A 26487-nucleotide genomic window follows, 5' to 3' on the forward strand; every position below is an offset into this window, starting at 1 on the left:
AGCACCCCTGACATTATCCTGCTCCTTTCCATGATCCATCATCCATCCGTCATCCCTCCATCCATCTCCAGGAAAAGTGACCTGCTCACTATGTCCCTCCACCTTCCACCCGGAGCCGGCCTGTCTGCCCAGCCAAGAGCAGCAGAATGTGCTTGGGGGTGGAAATCCAGAGCGGGTGTGACTGTGTGTCACCAAAACAAGACAGAAAAACCAGCTCCTGGGCACTGCCAGAGGCCAGTTGTAAACTGGGATCATCATCCAGCTCCTGTTCAGAGGCTCTGCCTTTCCTGGCCAGTTCCAAACTCAGCTGTGCCGTGGGGAATAATGTTGCAATGAGGTGACAAAAATCAGTGTGAGACATTAAAAGAGGGGAAGGTGATTTTCTACTAAAACAAAAGGTTTTCATTCACTCAGACTCACATGCACACACGCACTGGGGCCAAGATGAGTCCCAGTGGTCTTCCCAGCACGCAGGCACTGGGAGATGTGCATCCAGGGGATTCCAGTGGCATCAGGGAAAGCTCTGGGTACTTAGTACCTGTTAGGACTGGAAGCTTTGAACTGAGATGACTTGAAAAATGAAGTTTTGCATCTTCAGGGGCCCTGAAGTACTGACAGTGACTCCATCATCTTTCCCTGCCCGGACCAGGCCACTTTGGTGCCTGGGCGCCTCCAGTCCTGGGCTTGTCTCATCAGAGAAATAACTGGCAAAAGGAGACTCCCATGGCTGGGTTCACAGCTGGTTCAGCTTCACAGCACAGCAAGGAACTACTCTGGCAAAGATTTCTGAGATCTTCTTCATTGATCCTAAAAAGAATTACTGCCTGTGATGCTTTTAGAAATTCAGTGTTAGTGTGAAGAGCAAGGCAGCAGTTGCACCTGCAGGGATGAACCTGGATGAAGACTGTTGTGAAAGGGAGCATTGATTGATCTACTACATAAGCTCAAGGAAGGAAATGGCACAGAAATCAAATAAAATTCCTTGTGAAAAGTCTTGCAGTGTTTTTGAAAGGTTAAGACAGTGGGATCACAGAGATTCATCCCAGAGACTGAGAAGGTGGAGAGATGTCTCAGGACATCTCACAACAGAAAGTCCCACCAAAAATGGGCTTTCCTCTTTAGTTTCAAATGGCACATTCATGAAATGGTGCAATTTTTCCTGTCCTCTGCTGGGGAGTGAGAGGAGAGGGAAGTGAATCCCTCTGTGCTCAACTGTCTGCCCTCCCTTGCTCAGAGCCCTCCCTTCCTGCTGCCCGACTCTTCCCATGGCTCTGCTCTGGCCATTCCCTGCAGCCATGGACAGGGACAGCACATGGATAGAGGAGTGTTCCTGAGAGCACAGACATCCAGAGGGGATGGAGAGGCCATCAGACATCCAGAGGGATGGAGAGACCATCAGACATCCAGAGGGGATGGAGAGGCCATCAGACATCCAGAAGGGATGGAGAGACCATCAGACATCCAGAGGGATGGAGAGACCATCAGACATCCAGAGGGATGGAGAGACCATCAGACATCCAGAGGGGATGGAGAGACCATCAGACATCCAGAGGGGATGGAGAGACCATCAGACATCCAGAGGGATGGAGAGGCCATCAGACATCCAGAGGGATGGAGAGGCCATCAGACATCCAGAGGGATGGAGAGGCCATCTGGACCTGGAGAGCAGCAGGGGAGTGGAACCATCCCAGGAGCAGGAGGGTTTAGGGCAGGCAGGGCAAGAGGGGAAGGAGCTCAATTTGAAGAGTGGGCTGAGAGTCCTCGTGGGTACAAGACTTGGGTGAGCTGGTGTGTCAGAGAAGTGTTCTCCTGAAGTCCAGGGACAGCGCTCTGAGGGCAGTAACAGGCCTTAACTGCCCTGAGCAACCTTCCCACACCTCTGCCCATGGCACAGGGACTCTGCTTGAGCTCAGGGCTGGGCCTTCACCTCCTTCCTGTGCTTTGCTGCAGCTGCCCCCGTGTTCAGATGTTCCTGAATTGTTTGCATTCCCCAGGTTCACCTTGGACCTGACTTTTCCCCTTGCCTTTGATGACCATGGGGCTGTTGATGGGACCTGTTGTGTCCCCCTTTGCTCACCCACGTAGGTGCACCCAGTCCCTTCCCCCAGGGAAGAGCCCAGCTCTTCCTGCTCCCCAGCATCCAGTTCTTACAGGCCTTTCCCTGCTGGGCTGCCTGGCCTGGCCCTGTGACCGGCAGTGAGCACCAGCACTGCCCACCCTGGGCCACGGTCACACGGAGAACTCGTCACACGCGGCTGCCACGGGGTGTTCGGGGGTAAAACGCTCAGCTGCCACCCTGATGTGGTAAAAACCCCCACAAGGCCATCAGGGACCGTGCAGCTGCCAGCCAAGCCAGGGGGACGGGGTGATATCAGACCTGCTTTGGGCCAGGGCCCGGGGCAGCCTGGCTGGGTGTCATCTGGCCTGTCCCTGCCGGGGCGGGAGGTCGGGTTACCCCGGAGCACACGAGGGCAGCTCCTCTCCCTCCGTGGGGCTGGGTCAGGTGAGCTCCACTGCACCTCCTCTGGCACGTACCAGTTCCACTGGAAGGACGCTGAAAAAGGTGAATCAGAAACCTATTTTGGTTATCCCGGTTTGATTTTCCCAATTTGGTTCTCCCAATTTGGTTATGCCAGTTTGGTTTTCCCAGTCTGATTCTCCCAGTTTGGTTTTCCCAGTTTGATGATCCCAGTTTGGTCCTCCCAGTTTGATTATCCCAGTTTGGTTCTCCCAATTTGATTATCCCAGTTTTGTTCTCCCAGTTTGATTATCCCAGTTTGATTATCCCAGTTTGGTTCTCCCAGTTTGATTATCCCAGTTTGGTTATCCCAGTTCAATTATCCCGGTTTGGCTATTCCAGTTTGGTTATCCCACTTTGGTTATCCCAATTTGGTTTTCCCAGTTTGGTTTTTCACAGTTTGGTTCTCCCACTTTGGTTTCCCAGCCTGGTTCTCCCAATTTGGTTTTCCCAGTTTGGGTTTCCCAGTTTGGGTTTCCCAGTTCGGGTTTCCCGGTGTGGTTATCCGGGCTGCTTGGCCCATCCTGTTTTTTCTGGGATTGAATTCCTGGGGCATTCCCAGGTGCCCCGGCTGTGCTGAGGGTGGGGTTGTTGCTGTGGTGGCTGAGGGAGGGGACAGGGCCGAGCAGCAGGTGAAAAAGCAGCTCTGGTGACAACGACCCTCAGTTTGTGGTGTCGCTGAACACCCCGTAAGGCCCCGAGTGCTTTTGGGTGCTGCAGGAACTCGTGTTCTTCCACTCCCAGGGGCTCCCAGCCCTGTGGCAGAGGCTGCAGGACAACGAGAGGGGAGTTTGGCTTCACTCCCTGGGGTGAGTGGGGAATGGGGGGGATCCCCAGCACTTATCTGGCAGGGTTTCTGTATTTCAGTCCCACCTTTCCCTCCATGTCTGGGGTGAACGCTGAGCTCCTGGCTGTGGGGCAGGAGGGTTGGGGCTGCACAGAGTCAGCCTCTCCACAGCCAAGCCTTCCAGTGCTTCCTGAAGCACTGTGGCCTTTGGAAGCAGCAGGAATTGTACAGCTCAGGCACCCAAAGGCTGTGTCACGCTGGACGGATCCTGGAGAGGTGGCACAGGTGACCAAAATCTGTCTTTCCCTCAGAGAGATGCTGTTCCAGCAGCTGCCTCCTGGTTTGGCGTGGGAGTCGAGCTGGTGTGAAGCAGGGCTGTGTGCTGAGCTTGGACACCCCTGCCTGCAGTCTGAGGGCTGGCTGGGGTGGGACAACAAGGACAACTCCCTGGTGTCCACATCCAACTCTCTGGGACCCCACACTGCTCGAGCACAGAGACTGAGGTGAGCACAGAAGGGATTTGCCTTTGTCACAGCAAAGGTTCAGGGTTCTCAGAGTTAAAATGGGTCATTTCTGTGTTTTATCCTCATTTGAATTAGAAGTGAGAAGGTTTCATGCCCTCAGTACAATCCCTAGCACACAATTCAATGGCTGGGTTACAAACACGAAAGGGGAGAGGGCCAGGGCTGGCTGAGCTGTCAGTGTTTTAGGATAATACCCTGAGGGAGAGTAACAAAATCTGCCTGTGTCATAAATAATGCTGAATGGCTTATTTTGGCAAAGAATTTTCATTCCTGACAAATGCCATTTCGAGACAACCAATAACCACCTGCTAATTTGGGATGAAATTAGAATTGGACTCTGACATCCCCAGGTCAGCTCAGATGCAGTGTTTGGTGGGTTTCCAGCAGAGTCTCTCACATGGCTGATAGGAAATAATCTTTATGAGGCTGTCAAAGGGAAGGGAATGCCCAGCCTTACAAATCCTTGAGCTGGTTTATTGGGAAGGCCTATGTCAGAGGATTGCTAAGTAAAGCACATTACATAAGGCTGCCCTTTGGGTCGCTGAGCTCTGGTAACTGGCACATAATTTCAAGTCTATCAGACTGATTTCAGCATCTCCTGAATTGCCAGTACCTCTCTGCTTTTTGAGGCAGAAGATGGGTTTTCTCTTCTGCAGACCTTCTGTGGTTTGGTGACTGTAAATGTGCTTAAAGATGTGTAAATGTGATTCTTTGGATATGTCACCTGCACTTTTTAGCTTGAATCTGTCACAGCACAAGCTCAGCAGGTTGTGTGGCAGCTCAGACTCTCTCTTTGACAGGGAGGATGTTTAGCTATTGAAGGGCAAGGTAGGAAATCCTCAGTTGACCTCTGTGATGTCAAGGCACTGAGAATCCAAACTCAAACTCTGGTTGATCTAAAGTGAGAGCTAGGGAATGATATTCCCATTTGGAAAGTCCATTAAAAGTACAGGCAAACCTGCTCTCCTCCCACCGGTTCCTCTTCCTGCCTTTGTTGTGCCTTCATGTCATTAGTTGCTTTCCAAGGCGTGGGGCACCAGAGGTAGTTTTATGCAGGGGGGCAACAGGCCCCTTGCCTGGTGTGTGGGAATTTACTTTCAACTGCTTAGAAGCCAAACCTTTGAAAATTATGTTTGCTTTAGGTTCTGGCCTGTCCTGTTGGATGAGGCTGGACTGGGTGCTGTGATTCCAGGCCAGGTCACATCCCTGGGGCTGCAGGGTTTGCCCACCTTCCAGTGCTTGGAGAGCTTCATGTCCAGCCTCTCCCACAGGCACTTTTGCTTCCTTGGAGAGGACAAGATAGATAAGGCTGAGCTTTATCCTGATCTGCTTTGTAGAACCCCTGATGTGCTCACGTCTAACTCACAGGGCTGCCTGGGCTTGCCTTTGAAATGGCAGAGTGTGGCTGCCATCCTGCCCCGAGCTGGGACCTTCCCTGAGTGAGGAACGCAGGCCAGGGAACACCAGGAATGTCTGCAGCCTGCAGACCTGGGGAGGGGTGGGAGCAAGGAGAGCTCTGGGTGCTCCGTGGGTACCCACCGCTCTCTGCCAGCTGAGGGAACTGTGTCTGTAACCTTTTCATCCCCTGCCCTGGGTCTTTGATTTTGGGACTTTGTCTCGTTTCCCTCAAGATTTCCCTCCATCAGCTCCAGGTGACTCTGGATAAATGTCTCCCAGCAGAGAGAGGCTTTACTGACAAGCCAACCAAGCCTGGAGGTGTCTGATCTCCATTTCCAGCCTGACCCAATGGTTCCTAATCCCCTGTTAGAACCTTGCACACCTTTTATTCCAAAGGATTGTAGGTGACAGAGGCTGCTCTCAGCTGTGTAACAGGAGTGCAGGCTCGTGCCTCTCCATGCTGATAAATCCACATTAACACTGTGAGCTGGTGCTGTGAAGTGCTCTGTCCATCCCCTTTAATACTCAAAGAGTTATTTTGAAAAAGGAAGGTATGTGGAGAAGCCTCATCTTTAAATGTACTTGGTCACCTACTTTTTATCTGAAGTTCAATTTATCTTGTCCATCAGGGACCCTTTAAACCACCCAGAGCCCTTCAGCTGCATCGAAGTTTGCAATGACTCGCTGTGAAGAGGAAACACAATCCGCAGAAAAAGCTCCACTCTGACTGACCTGTGAAATGCTGAAGAATTTTGTTCATCTCAAGTTTGTCCAGCACCATTACTGGTATGGACTAAAATAATAACGAATAGGAGGCAGGTGCTCCGGGTTCCCATAAAAAACCAGATCCTCTGGATGTCTGGCGGGCTAACAGCCCTGTGACAGGCGACACCGGCCAGGGCAGGGCCAGACAGCCCCCGGGAGGGAAGGGACAGGGACAGGAGGGACAGGGAGAGGAGGGACGGGGAGAGAAGGGACAGGGAGAGAAGGGACAGGGAGAGGAGGGACAGGGAGAGAAGGGACGCGGGAAGGCGAGAGGAGGGAGCAGCTGAGGAGGCTCCGGGGACCCAGCACTGCCCCACCGAGCTCTGCCTGCACAGGGACCGGCCGAGCTGCGGCTGCCCCAGCACCTGGGGCAGGAGGGGACGTCGGGTGGCACAGACGTCGGGTGGCAGAGACGTCGGGTGGCACAGACGTCGGGTGGCATGGACAGGTGAGTGCTGGGACCTGCTCCAGACAGGGGCTGTGTTTGCTCTGAGCCCAGGTGGGTCTGAGCTCCTTGTGATCACCTTCACGAGGCAGAAAAGGTGGAGGGACAGACCCTGAGGGGGGACAGGCTCTGTGGAGGGACAGGGTGAAAAGGAGAGCGATGCCCTCTCTTCTGATTTTTTCCTATATTTCCTTTTTTCTATATTTTTTTTTCTGTATTTGCTTTTTTTCTGGATGGGACTTTGAGAACCTGGTCAGGTGAAAGGTGTCTCTGCCCATGGTAGGAGGTGGAACTAAATGAGCTTTAAGGTCCTTTCCAACCCAAACCATTCCAGGATTCTATGATTCTGTGATTTTGGTTATTTCTCTGCTGGATGCCAGTATAATTTTCTGACTCTAGATTACGCCTATTTCATTTTGATATTTTCATACTGGATGAAGAGAGAGTTTGACAGCTAACAACCTTCAGCAGGAATGGGACAGCATTCCCAGAAATGGTGCATTAACTGTGCAGGCACAGGTCAGGCAGGGCACTACCAGGACAGTGCTGGAATTAATTCCGGCGTCCCACACAGAAGGTGGGAAGGTGGCACATGCTGGGGCCTCTCGGGGCTCCAGGGAGAATTTCTTACCATTTATTTCAGTGTCAAACTTCCCCACACAGGGAATGAAATGTTAAAATAGCTCGTCAGGCAAGGACAGGGCTTTTTTCATCTGTTGCCACTGGCAGGTTGGGGTAGCAAATAAATAAACAAACCAGAACTGGGGGGGTTTGTTGTGTCTGGTTTGAAGCAGGGAGGGGAACTGAGAAACAGCCTCGTAACTTCAATCCCTGGTGGCATCTGAATAGCACAAGTTCTGTTATTTTTTTTATTTACTGCAGGCACTGAGCTTTATTAACCCTCTGCCTGCCCAAGGGGTGGCACATGCAAAGTGGTTCCAACACACACAGTTAATTTTAGCCGGAGAAGGACATTTGGCAAAGTCCAGTGCCCATATGGGGTCAAATGGAAGGGGCACAGACATGTCTTGCTCTCTGAGTGGGTTAAAATGTGCTTTTCTTCAGTGTCTCGGGGTGGAAAGTCCTGAGGGGGGGAAGTGTCTGGTCACATGTTGATGTTTAATCACATCTTCGGTGAGTTTATATTAAACGTGTGTTGCCCGCTATCTTGTTTTTTCCATGTGGAAAAGGGCAAGTAAATTCCAGCACTGGCCAGCACAGGTGTGGGAACATGCAAGAAGGATAGTCCTGGGAGCAGCTATCCCCAGGGAAAGCAGGAGTGTTGGGTTTATGGGCTCCATCTCAGTCCTGGATCGTGCTGCCAAACCCCTCCGGTCAGTCACGGATGCAAACCTTGAACTGGTCCTGGACTGGGGAAGAGCAGGAATTCGGTGTGCTCTGGGAAGGAGGGAGCTGAACTGCAGTGTGAAGGCAGAGCACTGCTGCCTCTTGGATCCTCACCCCAGTTCCAATCTCCTCCTGCTGAGTTGCAGCTCAGCAGGAGCTGCAGTGGGTCCAGTCCTGGCTCTGTGTGGGCAGGGCTGACAGACCTCAGCTCACTGCTGGCAAAGGGGCACACTGGCATTTGGGTGGGTGTGGGGGGGAATAACCAAGGCTTGGAGACTCAGTGGGTCCCCTAATTTCTCCTGGAGGGTCTGATGTGGGTGATGTGCTGCTGAGGGACTGGGCTGAGCTTGACTGTCTCCCACTGAAGGGAGCAGCACGTTCTCCAGACTTGGTACCTCAGCTTCATTTAAATCCAAATATTACAAGTCCAGAAGAGTCACTGTGGCACCCATATGCATTGTGGGACTATTCCTGGTACAGGGCATCCTCCTGGTCAAACCAAAGTGCTGCTGTGTCACCCCCCTGGCCCGTGGCCTGAGCTGGACAAACAATGTCCCTTTGCTTGCACAAGATCAGCGTGATCAGCCCTGCCAGACTCCCCTGACTCGGGGTAGGATGTTGGGTGCTTGTAGAGTTGCAGGTACTTGGTAATCTTCACTGAATTTGGACCTTTAATCCATTTTCCATGCCCAAGTCTCTCCTTAAATGACTACAGATTTTTGGGTTTCCTTGCCTGGTGTTTGTGGGATGCTCATTGCTGTTACATCAAGGTAGACTTGAAACGCCGAGCTCTGCACATCTTCACCCGTTACATCTCTGAATATTTCTGCTCCAAAACCTCCCTGACATCCCCTTGACCCTCAGTGCAGTGCCTGCCTGGACACCCCACGCTGCAGGGGAGTGCTGTGGCTTGGCCAAGTGACTCACATACAAGACCAGTCTTTGAACTTGGTCATTTGGTTACGAACTGGAAAATCCAGCCAGTTTTTTGAACCTACCTTGGTTTCTTCAGTTCCTGCTCTGTCTGAGCCACGTGGTGGGTGCCAAGAGTCTGAAGGAAGGGCTGTGCCAGTTGGAGAGGGAGGACTTCGTGCTGGTGTACCAAGGAAGGGAAAACAGAAGATTAGAAGAGTCTTGTTTCCAGTTAAATCAGACTCTTAAATTCAGTCCTGAAATAACTGTCCTGCAGCTGTTGCCTCTTGCCACTTCCTCTCTGCCTTTCCTTAGTGGAACAGACTTTCTTCCAGGGAAAAATGTGTCCCCTCTGCAGCGAAAGCAGCGGCCACTGCTGAATGTGCCAGGCCTTGCTGGGACATCCTGCAGGTTCCCAGTGGCTCCTCCACTGGCACACAGGGATTGTTCCTCCACTGGCACACAGGGATTGTTCCTCCACTGGCACACAGGGGTTAACAGGGCTTTGGGTGGGCGGGTGGAAACCAAGCTGTGAAATGGAAGAAGGTCAGGCTCTTGGAGGAGTTTGCTCTGCCGCAGATGGTTTTGAGTTATCTGCCCATCTGTGGAGAGGTCTCCATTCCTTCCCCCCCAAGAAAACTGTAAAACCAGCTCTGGAAATAAGGCAAAGCCCAATCAGGCTCATGGCTGCAGTGGAACAGGCAGAGTGGTGGCTCTCCTGGTACTTGCTAGACTCAACTGTCTGTCTTATTAGGAATTCCTCAGTTATTCAGAACCCAACACCTAAATGCCATTGGAGACTAAAAACCATTGGCACTTTTCTGTGGGGAACAAATGACTGGAAAGGGAAAAAAGGAACAGAAGGAATCCCTGTGGCTCTGGGTGGCTCAGGCCCTTTGGGATAACTCTGCTCTTGCTGCAGCTGATGAAAGCTGAATTCAGGTTTCAGTGGAAGCCAAGAAATGTTTCCTCTGGGACCATTCCCGTGGCCTTCACCAGGTGTTACCGTCTTTAGGGACTTGTCTAGCAACTGGTTTTTTAATTTTAAGGCTACAGCAAACAACCAACAAAGCAACAAACTGCTGTCCTGGACCAGTAAGAGCAAAGCCTAAGGAGGCCCCCTTGGGATGGTCATCGGCCAGAGCAGGGGGAGGAGGGTTCTGTGGGAATCCCACTGGGACACTGCTGGAAAACAGTGTCTGCTGCTGAGAGGATTTTCCAGCAGCAGTCCGGATTTTCCAAATCCTTGTTGTCCGATTTTCTGGGCTCATTGACTTTCAGATTGTTTGGAATTGCTTTTACTTTTGTATCACTGCAAATGTCCCAGGGGATGTGGGACTGAAGGATCTCAGCCCAGGCGTGGGCTAAGATTGACATGGTTTGCTTAGGAACTGGGAAGGTAGAAACACTGTCACCAGCAGTAACAGTCAAAAAGAAAGAAGGAATGAAGAAAATTACCCCAGAATTTCATTTTCACATTTATCTTTTAAATTGTGGCTTGAAATGATGGTTCCCAGACCAGCAAGGGAGAAGTTTTTGAGACCTGATTGAGAATCTTTTTTCTAAGACCAGTGGAAATGGTGCTCTCTGAGGTTATTCTGTCTTCATCCCATCTAACATGAGTCTTAGCTGTAGGACCAAGGTTTTTCTGTATGTTCCCTTCGCCGCTAACCTCAGATTTTAGAATTGTCACCTCCTGGTAGAAAACCAGAGGAAAACCTTGTTCTGGTTCTGCCAGCCCAGACATCATGTGAACCATGGCCACCACAGTAAAAATACTGCTCTGGAGCCAGCCCTTCCTCCCTGAGCTGAGCACGAGGATTTAATATGAATATATTCACACAATCCAAGTTAAAAACAATGGTTGGATGCTCTCAGCCAGAAGTGAACGAAAGTAGACTTCAGACCGAGTGGGTTTTGCTCCCAGCATGTGGTGCTGCTGGGAGAAGAGAGCCTTCAGCCCCAGACTGGCCACCACTTGATAGTCAGGAACCAAACAGAGGTCCCTTTACTTCCAGGGGAGCTTCCTGAGGAGAGGAAGGAAGGTTTACAAGCTGCAAAGGCAGACTGGTAGCAAGAGATTTGGGGGCACAACGTGCTGCACTCGCACTTCCAGAGTAAACCTGTCCATGGGAATCACAGGATGGTTTGGGTTGGAAGGGACCTTAAAGACCATCTGGTTCCAACCCTTCTACCCTGGGCGGGGAACCTTCCACTGGTGGAAGAAGTGGCTGCTCTCGGGAAAGGGATCAGGCTGTGGCTGTGTTGGAAGCCAAAATGGCACATCGAGGTGTCTTTGGGCTGCAGCAACAAAGATCCTCCAGGAGCAACTGGATTTCTTTCAGACCTCTTGGAACAGCACAAACTGAGAGGCTCTACTGGTGAAGGCCAAGCCCAGGCATGGCTGGCCCAAACACAAATGCAGTAATCCACTGGTTTTACTTCTCTGCTGAGGGATTATGGGATCTCCTGAGAACTCGTGGCGCGTCCAACAGAACTGCGTGTGCAGCTCGTCCTTCCTTGGATCTGCACCAGTGTTTGTCCTTTTTTGAGGCACAAGGTGTTGCCTTTGGAGCTCCAACCTTGCCCTGACTGATGGTCGCGTCTGGCCGGGCTGGCCCCGTGCCGTGTCCGTGCCGTGCCAAAGGCTCCGGGTTCCACGGCACGTCCCCTGGGCCGGGGCTGTGTGGGGCTATAAGGAGCCCCCCACAAGTGCCCACAGCACAGCGTGGGGACATCCTGGAGGTATCAGCAGCTCCTGAGCGCGGTCTGAGCTCTGGGACGGTGGAGAGGGACAAGAATTTCTGTTGCCATTTGGTGACATTTGCAAGGGGCTGATGAGGGGCGTGTCTTGTCTCCTGCAGATCTCTAAATACCTGTGGCCAGGGGCCCGCGGGGCAGCGATGAGGAGCTCTGCGCTCTGAGGCACCACACGGAGCCACCACGGTCCCGGGAGACACAGCAGCGACCTCGAGCAGGGCCATCCCAGAACCCGTAAGGTAACGAGATGGTCGTGTCACCGCCGGGGTTCGTGTGGGGCTGGTGCAGAGCTGGGGGCACGAAGGGCCACCCTCACTGTCATGGGGGACTCTGCAGGAGGTCTGAAAATGGTTGTGAATGTTATGGGAGAAGTGGGATCCTGTAGGGTTGGGTCCTGTGGGGTTGGGCTCCTGTAGGGTTGGGGTCCTCTAGGGTGGGGTCCTGTAGGGTGGGGTCCTGTAGGGTTGGGCTCCTGTAGGGTTGGGCTCCTATAGGGTGGGTCCTGTAGGGTTGGGCCCCTATAGGGTGGGTCCTGTAGGGTTGGGCTCCTGTAGGGTGGGGTCCTGTAGGGTTGGGCTCCTGTAGGGTTGGGCTCCTATAGGACTGGGCTCCTGTAGCATTGGGATCCTGTAGGGTGGGGTCCTGTAGGGTTGGGGTCCTGTAGGGTTGGGGTCCTGTAGGGTGGGTCCTGTAGGGTTGGGCTCCTGTAGGGTTGGGCTCCTATAGGGTGGGTCCTGTAGCATTGGGATCCTGTAGGGTTGGGGTCCTGTAGGGTGGGTCCTGTAGGGTTGGGGTCCTGTAGGGTTGGGCTCCTATAGGGTGGGTCCTGTAGGGTTGGGCTCCTGTAGGGTTGGGCTCCTATAGGGTGGGTCCTGTAGGGTTGGGCTCCTGTAGGGTTGGGCTCCTATAGGGTGGGTCCTGTAAGGTTGGGCTCCTATAGGACTGGGCTCCTGTAGCATTGGGATCCTGTAGGGTGGGGTCCTGTAGGGTTGGGGTCCTGTAAGGTTGGGGTCCTATAGGGTTGGGCTCCTATAGGACTGGGCTCCTGTAGCATTGGGATCCTGTAAGGTTGGGGTCCTGTAGGGTTGGGCTCCGATAGGGTGGGTCCTGTAGGGTTGGGTCCTGTAGGGTTGGGCTCCTATAAGGTGGGTCTTGTAGGGTTGGGTCCTGTAGGGTTGGGCTCCTGTATCCCTGGGCTCCTGTAGCACCCACTGATTTCCCAAGGAAGATGACAGGCTGTTGAGGATCTCCTGTACCTGTCCCATGGAGCTGACACTGCATTTGTGGCACAGGTACACTGAGGTTCCTAAAGGTTTTTATCTTGGGCTCATCATTTCTTTGGACAGTAAGTTAGGATATGTTATTTTTCCTTCCTGGCAGTAGGACTCTGTTGTAGATGCCCTGTGACACTTGCTTTTGATCTGTTGACTGTGTGAAAGTGCCTGTCTGTGTTACAAAAGAATTTCTGGAGGTGTTGTGGACATGGGAGGGGACAGCCTGACCTGCTTCACCAAAGGGGGGTGAATTCATTGTCCTGCTCACCCTTAGAAAATACAGCTGGTGTGTGTTGCCTCTTGGCCTTTGGCCTCAGTGCCACTGTGCTAAATAAACGGGGGCAGAGTGTCTGGTGTTTGTGTACAGGGATCAGGGGCAGAAGGAGCAACCACTTACGTTGTGTTTGTAATCCCTGAGGCAGAGGAGAAGATCAGGGGGAGTATAGATTTACTGAGGGGATAAGTCACACAAAATCTGATCCTTGGGCATTCCTCCTCACTCTGCACAACACCTCCATTCATCACTGGGGAGCTCGTGACGTTCCCCCTCTGTGACCTGCTCAGAACTTTGCATGAAGCTGCACTTCTGCAGTTACTGGTCTTCAATCCTGTGGTTCTAACCAAGGGCTTGGAGATTGTCCTGTAGAAATGTGCAGTGGGGAGACAAGCTCAAAAGATTGCTTCAGGTTAACAAATAAACACAGAAAGCCCACCCAAAGCTAAAAGAGAAATTTTAGGTGAGAGATCCTTCTTCTCAGTGAGTACCTGGGTCTCTGGGGTAAAGCACATCTGGAATTTGGGACTAAGCACACAACAGTTTGGTATTTTGGTTAGAAGGTTTGCTGTGTTAGGACTGCCTTGATTTTTATGAATTTCGAAGAGAAATTCAAAGAGAGATACAAAGAGAAAAGGAGGTCAGAGGAGGTTTGGGCTGGATCTCAGGAAAAGGTTCTTCCCCCAGAGGGTGGTCAGCTCTGAACAGGCTCCCCAGAGCAGTGGGCACAGCCCCAAGGCTGCCAGAGCTCCAGGAGGGTTTGGACAGGGTGGGATTGTTGGGGTGTCCTGTGCAGGGCCAGGGGTTGGACTGGATGATCCTTAGGGTCTCTTCCAGCTCAGGGGATTCTCTGATTTTATGATTCTGTGCTCCTATGCAATAGAATGCTGCATCTGTTGCTGATTCCTTTATTAATAATGCTAATTTAAGCCTGTGTCCATGGCTTTGTCCCCCCCACGTGCTGTGCTTGTGCAGGGCCTCTGGACCCACCTCCCTGTGAACCTCCCATTGCCCAACACTTCCCCACAGGTTTGGCTAATTTTGCTCACCAACCCCTGCCAGCAATTATGTCACATCTTGTCTGTGTATTCCACCGTCTGAACCCCATAAATAACTCCTTGTGACACCACCAGCACCTACAAATCCTGTGACTCCCAAATGTTCTGCTTCTGAACTCGGCTGATTTATGGCCCCAGCACTGTGTCCAGTCAGGCTCTGGGGACAGGGCTCCTGCTCTGCTCATCCAGACTGAGGGACAGACAGGCTGAGGGGCAGGCTGGCTTATTTTGGTACATTAGATATTGCTGGTAGCCAAGGGCTAGCTCTGGCTTTGCCACATCTCCAGAGGGGGTGTCTGTGCAGCTGCACGGAATTCCACCTGGGATGGGGAATGGCCAAGGCTTGGATTGGCTAATGCACAACACTGCTGTGTTTTCCAGAGGAGTGAGGGTGTTGAGCTCCTTCCAGTGTCTCCCTGTTGTGCTGGGGGTGTTGGTCCACAGCACTCCCCTGGGGAGGAGAGATTCCCTCTTGGAAGCATTTCCTTGCCTCCACTGAACAAGTCATCCTGATGTGGGCACCGAAGTTTCAGACACCTCTGAGTGAAGACATGACACTGTGACCGTTTTTGCTGTCTCGTTCTAAAAATCCTGTGATTTCTTTTTCTGGATTGAACTGGAGTCAAAGCACAGACATGGGCATTCATGTAACAGGGGAGTAGAAATTTTAAAAGTGAGAAGGGCAGGGTTTGATGAGTCCATGCCAACCAGTGTGTTATTTTCTGGTCCTTATTTCACACACAAGACACCAGAAAATGTGATGTGGCTGGATTAATTACACTGAAGGAATGTTCCCTTGCATGCCCTGGCACTGTTATTTTAACTGTGCAATCAATGTGTGGCATTAACATGCTTCGTTCTCATTCTCCAGAAGTCAGCAATTCACAGCAGTTTAAGGACTCACAGCAGCTTATCTTTAATCCAAGTGAATTTCTGAAATATTTAAGACCCTGTAAACTCAGCAGTTTATCCATAGTGCACGTAGTGCATGTTGTGCACTGGGAGATGCAGACATGGAGCCTGTGTACAAATATTGTTAATATTTGGGCTTTTTACAAAACTAGATTTGAACGTGGCCATTTCTCAATTGGTTTGAACTATGTTTACATATACCCACGGTCCCACATGGCTGAGAACAACAGTTTGGCTTGAAACATTTGGTCATTTAAAATAGTAATAAGATTCTTGATGGCTTTGGACCTGAGAGTTTGGACCATGTTCATGTTTCAGTGTTGATGCTTCTCACCATTGCCTGGTGGGGAGGGGAAGAAGTTGGGAGTAGCAAAGAATGCATGTAAGTACAACATAAATAGAGCTTAGTGAAAGCTGCTGCAGGCTGGTGTCAGGTAATCCTGCTTGGTGAACGTTGTAAGCACCAGGCATTCCAGCCCCAGGAGTGGTGACATGTTTAGGTGACAAGGGAGATACAAGAGGCAATAGGGGATTATATTTGCTGGGAGGACAAATTAAATCCATCAGAAGAGGGTGATCAAGAGCCTCTCAAAATCTCAGCCATTCACTGTGCAAAGCTCTGCCCGGGGCAGGGCAGGGTGCCCTGGAATCAGCTTCCTTTCCTTTCGGTTTTGTGTCTTTCCCCTGACACGAGCTGCTCCTTACCTTCATTTGCAAGTTCTGAAACATCTTCCAAAGGTTGACAGAGGTCACTGTAAAACCCTGTTTACAAGGGTTTGCAGGAGGAACTGCCAAAACAGCGGCACCCAAGTGAGATGTGGAACTCCTGTGGTGGTGGGGAGAGCAGGAGTCACCCACAGCAGGGCAGGGAGGGACAGGGAGAGGGGATGACCTGGCTGGTGCTCATGGGGAGAGCAGGAATCACTCACAGCAGGGCAGGGAGGGACAGGGAGAGGGGATGACCTGGCTGGTGCTCACACAGCCCCGGGATCATCTCCCATGTCTGTTGTCTCAGTGCATTTCCACTGAGGTCAGTGAGTCTCAGGAGTGATATTAATTACTGATGAGATCTGTGTAGCGTGCAGAGACCCAAAATAAGACTTTATTTTAAGGCAACAGTGGAGCCAGTGAGTTGTTGTGGGGAGGTGCCTGTGGCTCTTTGCAGCCGCTGAGTAATGGAAAATCAAATTTTGGTTCAGAATTCGACACAGAAGTACTGTGAGTGATACTTTCTTTGGCCTGTCTATGAGGCACACAGCACAAATTATTTTTATTTATTAATTGTTTTACCTTTGGCTGAAAGCAGGTTTCCCCCAGGTGATGCAGCTCCGAGCTGGGTGTGGAGCGGGAGGTGTTGGGGTCATACTCTGGGTTTTCACCACGTGCCTGTGACACTTCTCAGCTGGACGAAGGCCTGACGTAGGTGTGCTCCCAAAGTCCCCATGCCTTTTAAAACTGATGGAAGCTGCATGTTCCTGTGTGCCTCTCCTGACTGAAGGAGTGCAGAGGGTAAACAGGGAGCAGCATCGATCCCACGGGGGAATCCAATCCAACTGCTCTTGCAGAGCTGCAGTAACTCTAGAGTTTGTGAGCATCTCTCATGTGACAAGGGATCTGCCTTCCCAGTTTGCCTTCAGGACAGGGATGTGTTACATTACACATTGTCCAGTTTAAAGTACAAGGAAAGAGACGCCTCTGGCAGAAGGTCACACGAGTGATCCATGACAATAACTGCTTAATTCCCAGCTCACACTTCACCATTTCCTTCTAAAGTCTTCTGCTCTGCTCTCGGGTCTGTTGCTAATTTAAACAAGCTAATTTAGATCAGGATGTGCTTCTGCTTCATGCCCCAGTTTAGACATCCATGTCTGTGGCTTTCTTCTCGGCAACTGCTCTCGCCATCCATCAGAACTCCCCATGTGAGTGCCATGTGATGTAATATTTGCCTGAAACACGAGAGGAGGTGTTTGGAGGAGAGCCAGGTGCCATGGGCAGGGAAGGGGTGGCAGAGGGATGCTGTTGGATGTGTGCATTTCCCACTCAGCCCTTCCAGTCGTTCTCCTGCCCAGTTTGGGCTGGTTCAGAACCGTGCTGGGATGTGTCCTGAGAGGACACGTCGATTGGCAGCTCTGTCTCAGCCTGGCTGGGAGTGAGGAAGGGCAAACTGGGCCAGTGAAGGGAGCAGTGTCAAGGTCTGTCCTTTCCCTTGTGAACTGTGAATAATGCAGTGATTTGTCCTTTTTCCCAGGAAAACCCCCGACCTGTTTGTGGTGATCCCAGAAAGCTGAGCAGGGCACCATGACCCAGCCAGGTGAGAGAACAGCTCTGGGAACTCCCTGTGATACCCTGGGAATGACCCCAGCTTGCTTGGCTGGTCTGGGGGTATCTGTCTGGTCTGGGGGTGTCTGTCCCCCCTCCTCAAGGAGGGACACCAGGCACTGACCCCTCGGGTGCTGCTGACCTTGGCAAGAGGGGCTTTGTCCTGCCGGGTTTGGAAGTGTTATTTGGGACAATGATGCAAAGCTTTCCCCTGTGCCAACCACCCCTAGAGCTGGGACCCGAGGGGGCCCTGCACTGGGATCTTCCTTGCAGATTTTCCCACTTGGCCACTGGTTTTCCAAAGCCAAGACCTCGATGCTCCAGCCTCAGGACACACCTCACAGCCCATGGGACTGGAACAGGGGGGATCTTCATAGTCCAAGAGGAGCTGGGCAGGAGCAGCTGCTTCTCTGCAAGCTGAGAGATTGTTCCTGAAGGAAAAATGTGATGCGAATTAAATGTATTTTTTCTTGCCTTTCTAGTAAAAACCTCCAAGAAATCTGCTATCCCAGGGGTTCTCATCACCCAGTTTGTGAATGATGTTCCAAAAGGATGCAGTACACCTGACTTTGAGAGGAAACCTGTCACCCTGACCCTGCAGGAAGGTGAGATTCTTGAAAGACAGGCAAAGCCACAGACCTGGAGGCTTGACTCCACCTCTCACCAGCATGGAACAATTATCGTAATTAAATCAAAGTAGTTTCTAAAGTGGTTTGGCATGACCAGAAAAAAAGTGTTGTGTGGCCAAAGTCTTTGTTACACTGGTGAAAATGCCATCAGTACTGACAGAGGACTCCTTGCATGTGCAAGACCAAAATCTGGCTCCTAAAGTGGGCAACAAATCCTGTGAATTCTGCAGGAAGCTCTCAAAGTAAGTATTTGGCAGCAAAAGATGAAGCACGTTGAAAAATTTGGTGTTTTGTTTGGTTTTTTTTTTCCTGTTGAACTAACTTGTATTATGAGTGTTCAGCACTAAAATTAACTGCTTTTTAAAGTAAGATATTCTGCCTGCAGGTGCTGTTTTGGCTACAGCAGCTTTCCCATGCCTAAAGGGGCTCCAAGAGGGCTGGATAAGGCTTGGAGTGACAGGACAAGAGGCAAAGGCTTCCCACTGCCAGAGGGCAGGGTTAGGTGGGATACTGGGGAGGAATTCTCCCCTGGGAGGGTGAGGAGGCCCTGGCACAGGTTACCCAGAGGAGCTGTGGCTGCCCCATCCCTGGAAGGGTCCAAGGCCGGGCTGGATGGGGCTTGGAGCAACCTGGGCTAGTGGAAGGTGTCCCTGCCCATGGCAGAAGGTGGAATGGGATGAGCTTTGATGTCCCAAACCATTCCGTGGTTCTATGATTCCATTTATTTTTTAAGGAGCAACGTGGATCTTGCACAGGGAAAGCAGCTGATGAGTCAAGACCAAACATCAATGAAAAGCCTCCCAGTGGTCTCTCTGCACTTGCAGAGACATATATATATATATATATATATATATATAAAATATATATTTATATTTATTTGGAGTGGAATGGCCTGAGGAGATCCTGTAGCTCCTCTTTCCTCCCAATACTGACCTGTGGATTCAGTGTTTCTCACCCATCTGTTGATTTTCACGAGCCATTGAGGTTTTATGAAGGAGCACAGTGGCCTCTAGTGGAACCTCCCCTCTCCTCCTCCTCCACCTTTAAGTTTCAGGAATGAACCAAGGCCCCTGACTAAATTTTCACCTGTCTGAATTTTCACCTGTCTGAATTTTCCCAGTTATTTCATTTGCAGCAGGTTTCTCATGGTTCCTGTACAGAATGTTTGTGCATTTGGGTTGGTCACTGTAACCCGAATTCTGTGCAGAGGCACCAGGAGTGTCTTTATTTACATCATCATCCCCCCATTGTTTTCAGTGCATGTAGGAGCTGATTCCCTTGGCTGTGCAGCTGTGGCCTGTGGCAGATGACGAGCAAAAGTGCAGCCAAAATGGCTAAAATGTGACATGGGGACAATAAATTGGAATCAGGCTTTAACAATAGTGCTCTGATCTCAAAGGTTGGAAAACGCCTTTTGATAAGAATCTGTTGTTCCATAAAAGAAGTCGTTGGTGGTGGTGACTGCAGAAGGGTGTGGGAAACATTGCAAGGCTTCCTGGGGAGAATTTTTAACAGTATTGGCACCTGAAGACCAAAACTATTGCACAAGAAAGACAACAATCATTTCTTCGTCCGTGGATAACTCACCTCCACTTCTATTCCACTTCACCACAAGTCACTTCTCTGACTCGTTGTTTCCCAGTGTTTCCCATGTTTTTGAAGCCTTTTGGAAGCAGAGGTCTGTAGCAGGCAGTGGGAAAGCTGTTGGAGGTGTCTGTGCACTCAGAAAACCCAGGTTTGAGGGGAGCAGAGATGAAGGAGCCGAAGCCCATCCCCTCCTCCCTTCCCTGCCTTCTCACAGAGCAGAGTCGGGGGTGGTTGGGGTGCAGGGTGGTGCCAGGTCAGCAGACAAGGCACTGTAGTCTGAAAGAGTGGAGGAGCACTGGGATTTTATAGGGAATAGATGTTTGAAGAGAATAGATTCGGGTGTTTCCTGGCTGTCAGGCAGTGGCACAAGCTGCCCAAAGCAGGTCAAGGCTGAACTCGCTGTAGGGCTCCAGAGATAGTCAGAGATGTCAACAGCCACATCTGGCACAGTAACACCACATTTTAAAGGCCTTTTATGATTGAATAGAGGCAAACCCTGAATTACTGATGTGCAAAATAAAAACCATCATTATTTTTGAAGAATGTTTCTGCCCAAAACAACAGATGGTGGCTCACTCTGGAGATGAGTCTATTGATAGCACAAGGGGCCTGGCATGAGAGTTCAAGACTGTTCATGTTCAAGACTGTCTTAACTAATTTCTTGCCTCTTTTCAAAGGTAAAAATGCCATTTTCAGAGCTGTGGTCAAAGGTGTCCCAACCCCAGAGGTGAAATGGTCACGTACACGAAAAGGGATGGATGATCCTGCCAAGTATGAAATGTCCTTCAATAGTGCTACAAATGAATTCATTCTGCAGGTAAAGATCAAATATTCCAGAAAGGACTTGTGGAACTTGAGAGAGAAATGGGAAGGAAAAACCTGCAATGGGCTGAGGGGCAGAGGAGGGGCAGGGACTGAGCTCTGCTCTGGGGGGAACAGGGACAGCAGCCAGGGAATGGCTGGAGCTGTGTCAGGGCAGGCTCAGGTTGGATCTCAGGCAAAGGTTCTTCCCCCAGAGGCTGTTTGGGCACTGCCCAGGCTCCCCAGGGCAGTGGGCACAGCCCCAAGGCTGCCAGAGCTCCAGGAGGGTTTGGACAACACTCTGAGGGACAGGGTGGGATTGTTGGGGATGGTCCTGTGCAGGGCTGGGGGTTGGATTCAATGATCCCTGTGGGTCCCTTCCAGCCCAGGATATTCTGTGATTCTACACGTCCCCAGCTCTGAGACAACACAAAGATAAGCAAACAAAGCTTTTAAGAGCCCTTCTGGGAACAGAAGAGAGCTCTGAGCTGCCTTTGAGTGGCTGCTTTGTCAGGACTGAGGTGTGAACTGACCCCCAGTGCTGGGAGTGAGCAATTCCCGTGTTCTCCTTTTTGCTTTGTCAGGACTGAGGTGTGAACTGACCCCCAGTGCTGGGAGTGAGCAATTCCCGTGTTCTCCTTTTGCAGATCAACAGGCTGGAGATGGATGACGGTGATTTGTACCGGTGCTGTGCTGTCAATGAGTACGGGGAAGCTTCCTGCTCCGTGGGCCTCAGGATCATCCAAGGTGGGGCTGACGGGGCTCCAAAGGTCCCAAACAGTCCGTGGCTGCCCCGGGGTGGGTGTCCCAGGCTCTGTCTGAGCATCCTCAGTGTGAAGGTCTCTTATTCCCCTCCCTGAGGACTGGAGGTCTGTTGGTGGCTCCGTGGCACTGTGAGCTTTGAGGCAAGGGAGAAGGAAGTGGAACTGTGGTCACAGCACTGGATGCAAACCTGTCCCTCTGGGTTTGACTGGGCTCGACCCTTCCTTTGTGTTGCTGAACAAACCAGTCCTTTGGGAGGGGTCCATCCCACTTCAGCTGTGGTCCCCTGCTTCCCTTCAGAGTCAGTGGGGAGAAATGGGCATTTTGTGGGTCAAATACAACTGATGTTCTTGGAATCTGTTTGAGCAGAAGCTGGACTGTGTTGGAAGTGTCCTCTAAAGCAAGTTTAGAGGGCACGTCTCTGCAGTTGGCCACTTCCACCGTGGCTCCCCACCTCCAAAACAAGGTGTTAATGTTTCCTCCCCTTGCTTAAACCATCAAATTCATGGGGCAGAAACGTTCTCCTCCTCTGTTTGGAGCATCCAGGAAGCACAGAGTCCATTGCAATGGAAATATCACATTTATAGATGGAGATTCCTGGGAGTCAATGTCAGACTGACAAAGAAATCCCAGCTGGGGTTTCCCCTTACACTGGGAGCAGATACAAAAGTTTCATGGGTCATTGGTTTACTGCTGTTTGTTCATCTCATGGCTTGTTTTCCTTCTGTTTTCTCTTATAAACTATCAGTTGGCTTTAAGAAGAAAGCAAAATATGTTCCTGTTCATGCTGCTGAGGGTAAGAGAAAAATATATATTATATTATATTGTATTATATATTATATCATATTATATTATATTGTATTATATATTATGTTATATTATGTTGTGTTATGTTATATTATAATATTATATTGTATTATATTATATTATATTATATTATATCATATTATATTATATTATATTATATTATATTATATTATATTATATTATATTATATTATATTATATTATAGAGGAGGCATAGTTAATAATACTCTGTCTACCACATTATTACTATCCCAAATCTGTGAAGACTAAAGTAAGAAAAAGATTAATGAATCTCTGATGTTCTCTCATCTCTGCTTGCTCCTTACCTTTGGGTAAAGTGATGATGTTAAACATGGCTTTGAGCTGCTCTAATTAGTGATTGCAGAATCATTAGTGCTAGAGAAGGATTTTGGGATGTCAAATACAGCTGGATCAAACATGTTCATATGGAAAATAGTGGGTTACTGGAGGAAAGCCCCTGAGGGAGCAATGAACATTGTTGGCACTCAAAGGACGAGTCTGGCAGTGAGAACTGACTCCAAGTTTCACCACAGTTTGTAAATGTGAGACAAATCCCCAGAGCCCAGTAGGGAGGGCTGTTGTCAGGGGTTGGTTTGCATCATCTTCTCTTTGGGGATGGATTTTACAGTGCTGGGTGTCTGAAGGTTTGTTGTTTCCCTCCACCCCTCTAACAGAGCTGAAGAAGACACTCCAGGACTCCAAGAAGCTGCTGAGGAAGAGGTGAGTCTCCGCAGTGAGGGCCACTGTCCCACTTCTGGAAGCTTGTTGGGGACAGGGGACAACTTCACAGACCTGCAGGGCAACACCTCTTGTTTCCAAAGTTGTGGTGAGACCTCCCTGTACAGGACACCCAGGACAGCTCAGCCCTGCCTGTGAGGCTGAGATAACACAAGGCACCCACCTCCTTTGGGAGGAATGTCCCTCTGCAGACTCTGGCTGGAAAGATGTTCCTCTGCTCTCCCATGTTCAGCTCACAAGTAACTTCCTGGCCAAGGGGCAAATCTTCCTGTCCTGGTGGCTCTGGATGATCAGGGTGAGCCCTGGCTCCCTGGCCAGTGTACATGGCACAGCCCCTTCCCTTCCCAGCTGGGAACCTCCCAGGATTGCTGCTGGGAACCATCTCTGGCCTGTGCAGAACCCTGGTTCCAAACCGTGCCAGTGACTCTGCTGATAATGGAACAGTGTCGACAGTTGTTCCCTGTCATCACTAATTCATGGAATTCAGGAAACCTCTTCTGGAGGAGCCCCCTTCTTTCCTGCACCTCCAGGGCCCAGTGAACCACAGAAATGATGGAGAGAGATGAAAGAGAATCAAGTATAGAAAAGAAAACGAGATGTTTTGTTGTCTGTCAAAATGTCTAGATTTTTCTTTTTTCCTCCCCCTGGTTCCAAGGGTTGTAGCACCAAAACCCAAACCCCTGGACAAAGAGGCCGTGTGGCAGCTGCTGCTCCACGCAGACAGGAGAGACTACGAGAAAATCTGCATTAAATATGGAATTGTCGACTTCCGTGGGATGCTGAGGAAGCTGCAGGAGCTGAGGAAGGACACAGAGAGTGAACAAGATGAGGTAAATAAACTGAAACCACTGATTTTTAACAAACAGCAGAGTCCTCAGTAGCTTCTGGCAACAGGCTAAATCTTCTTAAATTGCTTTGTAGATGAAAATCTTACTGGATGAGAGAGTGATTTATGACAATGTTTAAAGAAGTCTAATTTTACTCCTGCAGATGAAAATGCTGATGACTCTTTTGAAATCCAGTTCATAGATTTTAGGAGACACTGACCACAGGGAGGTTCAGCTGCCTCTGATGAGAATTTGGACCCCAAACTGAAAAGTTATATGCTCAAGAGTCAAAATTGACCTTGACATACAGGGGCATGTAGAAACCTGCCTGGACAGTGTGTGAATGATCAAGAGGCAGCATGTAAAATACAATTTGTGTGCAGGAGGAAACCATGGAAGCTCACAAAAACATCTTCTGCACACATAACCTTAGAGGTAGCTCTTTATCTGCAGATAAACAGTAGATTTCACATTAATTCAACAGCTTAGGAACTTCTGTCACAGCAGCTTTACCATTTACGAGGTTCTTTGATTTTCCTTTGCAGTTAATTCACAGTATCAAAAACTTGGAACACATCAAAGTCGACAAGGAGGGAAACGCCACGTTCAGCCTGGAGATGGAGCTGAAAAACAAAAACAGCAACGTGTATCTGCTCAAGGTGAGGGGCAGGGGGGCAGCTGGTCAGAGCAGCCACTGGAGTCTCCTGCAGAAAATGCTTCATCTGCTGAGCAGTGGGGAGAGCAAATCAAGTTGTCTGTCCTTGGCAGAGCCCTGGGTTAGGGAGGAGTGTTGGTGGGTGCAGTCTTTGGGGGTGAACATCCCCTGGGGTTTGTAAATCCAAGCACAGGGCACACAGTCAGTCACTGACATCCTTGGCAAGAGCTCTGCCAGTGAGAAGGGGTTCATAGAACAGCTGGAGTTGGAAGGGACCTTTAAAAGGCCAACTAGTCCAACCCCCTGCCACGGGCAGGGACAACTTCCACTATCCCACTATCTCAAGCCCCGTCCAACTGGCCTTGGACACTTCCAGGGATCCAGGGACAGCCACAGCTTCTCTGGGCAACCTGTACCAGGGCCTCCCCACCCTCACTGTAAAAATCTACTTTCTTGTATCTGATCTAAATTGACCCTCCTTTGGTTTAAAACCATCACCCCTTGTCCTAACAGAGTCTTTCAGGCTGCAGAAATCCTGCAGTTTCATATAAATTTTATTCCCTTTCTAAAGTTATTCCACTATAACTCCCTTCCATGAAAGGAAATGTCAAGGCAGTAAAATCTCCCATTTAGATGTGTAGTTCCTCCAGTGTGATCCCCGGGTGCTCAGGGCCGTGCATGTGTCTCTGGAAGTTAAATTCCAGTCAAACTGTGGTTAGTGGCTCTAACACAGGGGAAATCAGGATTCATTGGAGAGATCAGACTAACCATGAACTTCTGAATCAAAGGTATGACATGAAGTCTCTGAGCCACAGTGTAGAGAATGTAACCCAGTCGTGTTCCAGAAAGGGAACTCTCCTGCTTCTCCACCTGTGAGGATGCTGAAATTTGAGCAAAGAAAGCACTTTGTCTTTGCAGTTACTGTGACTGTGCATTAGTTAAGCCTCAAACCCTTATGTGGGCCAGCAAAGAGCTGCTGTTCTGCCCAGTTTGAGGGTCTGGTGCTCTGTTCTGTGCAGGACTTTATGCACAGATGTTGCACAAGCAATGAGCCCTGACCACTGTCAGCAGGAGCAGAGTGGAGACTTCTCTGCAGTTACTCATTTGTATCAATGAGGGGATTGTAGCACCAATTTGCCCTGATTTGTGCTCTGCTCTGGGCTGGCCTCACATGGAATATTGTGGCAGTTTTGGTCACAACACTGTGAGGAAGATATGAAACCAATAGAGAGTGTCCAAAGGAGGGACATGAAAGTGGAGAAGGGCCTTGATTTGAAGCCGTGTGAGGACATTGAGGGCACTTGGTGTGTTCAGCTGGAGCAGAGGAGACTGAGGGGAGACCTCAGTGCAGTTCCAACTGCCTGGGCAGGGGCAGAGGAGGGGCAGGGACTGAGCTCTGCTCTGGGGGGACCAGGGACAGCAGCCAGGGAATGGCTGGAGCTGTGTCAGGGCAGGCTCAGGTTGGATCTCAGGCAAAGGTTCTTCCCCCAGAGGCTGGTTGGCACTGCCCAGGCTCCCCAGGGCAGTGGGCACAGCCCCAAGGCTGCCAGAGCTCCAGGAGGGTTTGGATGATCCTCTGGGGCACAGGGGGTGACTCTTGGGGCTGGGCCTGTGCAGGGCTGGGGGTTGGACTGGATGATCCTTGTGGGTCCCTCCCAGCTCAGCACATCCTGGGATTCTGTGAGTCTGAGTGCCTGGCACAGGTGAGCTCTGCCTGTGTGGGAACACTCCCCCTCTCCCCAGGACGGGCAGCGGCTCCGCTACGGGACGGGGGATGAGTACAGGAAGCACTGCCTGAGGAGGATTGGGAGGAGGTACCACTTCATCATCAACGACCTGCAGCCAGAGGATGCAGGCGTGTACCAGGTCAGGGTGGAGGACGTCCCTGTTTTCTCCACTGAGCTGGATGCTGAAGGTGTGTGATGTACAACTGTAACAAAAGGTTATTTTTTTTACTTGAAAATTTTGTCTGGGAGAAAATGCAAAGCTCAGCAGTAACTCCTGACAGCCACAGAGGACTGACTGGCTTGATGTTGCCAAATAAGGGCTCCCTGTATGGCAGAGGTGAAAAAGAGCAGGAGGGTGATTATGTGATTTAGGTGCTGCATTTGCAGTCCAAAGGACTAAGTCTAGGTTCAAGAACCAGTTTGGCTCTGACTTGTGGATGACAGTGAGCACATTCCTCAACTTCCCCATGCTACAGTTTCCTTCTGTAAGCTCAGAATAATAATGATATAACTCAATCCAAGCATTGTGCTGCAGGAATACATTGATGACTACAAACTGTCAGCACATCAATGACGTGTGGGATAAATGTCTCAGAAGATAATGACACAAAAATCCACTTTTCTGCTGGTCCATCCTGCAG

The 26487-nt window shown here is 50.4% G+C and overlaps 1 protein-coding gene across 6 annotated transcripts in view; it reads left to right on the forward strand.

Annotated features, from left to right (window-relative positions):
- Positions 1 to 6196: 6196 nt before the first annotated feature.
- IGFN1 (immunoglobulin like and fibronectin type III domain containing 1) overlaps positions 6197 to 26487 on the forward strand; it is a 41274-nt gene continuing 20983 nt past the window's right edge. For 4 of the 6 annotated variants that reach the window (XM_051808478.1, XM_051808481.1, XM_051808480.1 and 1 more), the window contains exons 1-11: positions 6197 to 6440; positions 11561 to 11695; positions 17223 to 17285; positions 17776 to 17898; positions 20187 to 20326; positions 20958 to 21057; positions 21821 to 21868; positions 22574 to 22619; positions 23293 to 23467; positions 24010 to 24123; positions 25863 to 26034. In XM_051808478.1, the coding sequence (XP_051664438.1) occupies positions 17273 to 17285; positions 17776 to 17898; positions 20187 to 20326; positions 20958 to 21057; positions 21821 to 21868; positions 22574 to 22619; positions 23293 to 23467; positions 24010 to 24123; positions 25863 to 26034 (931 nt within the window). In that variant the 5' untranslated portion in view covers positions 6197 to 6440; positions 11561 to 11695; positions 17223 to 17272. Of the gene's footprint in view, positions 6441 to 11370; positions 11442 to 11560; positions 11696 to 17222; positions 17286 to 17775; positions 17899 to 20186; positions 20327 to 20957; positions 21058 to 21820; positions 21869 to 22573; positions 22620 to 23292; positions 23468 to 24009; positions 24124 to 25862; positions 26035 to 26487 lie in introns of those variants that run through there. The other 2 variants (XM_051808484.1, XM_051808479.1) reach the window with 2 other exon arrangements.

Source organism: Manacus candei, unplaced genomic scaffold (assembly GCF_025592945.1).
Source record: "Manacus candei isolate 608988 ecotype Guabito, Panama unplaced genomic scaffold, ASM2559294v1 h1tg000073l, whole genome shotgun sequence".
NCBI lineage: Eukaryota > Metazoa > Chordata > Aves > Passeriformes > Pipridae > Manacus > Manacus candei.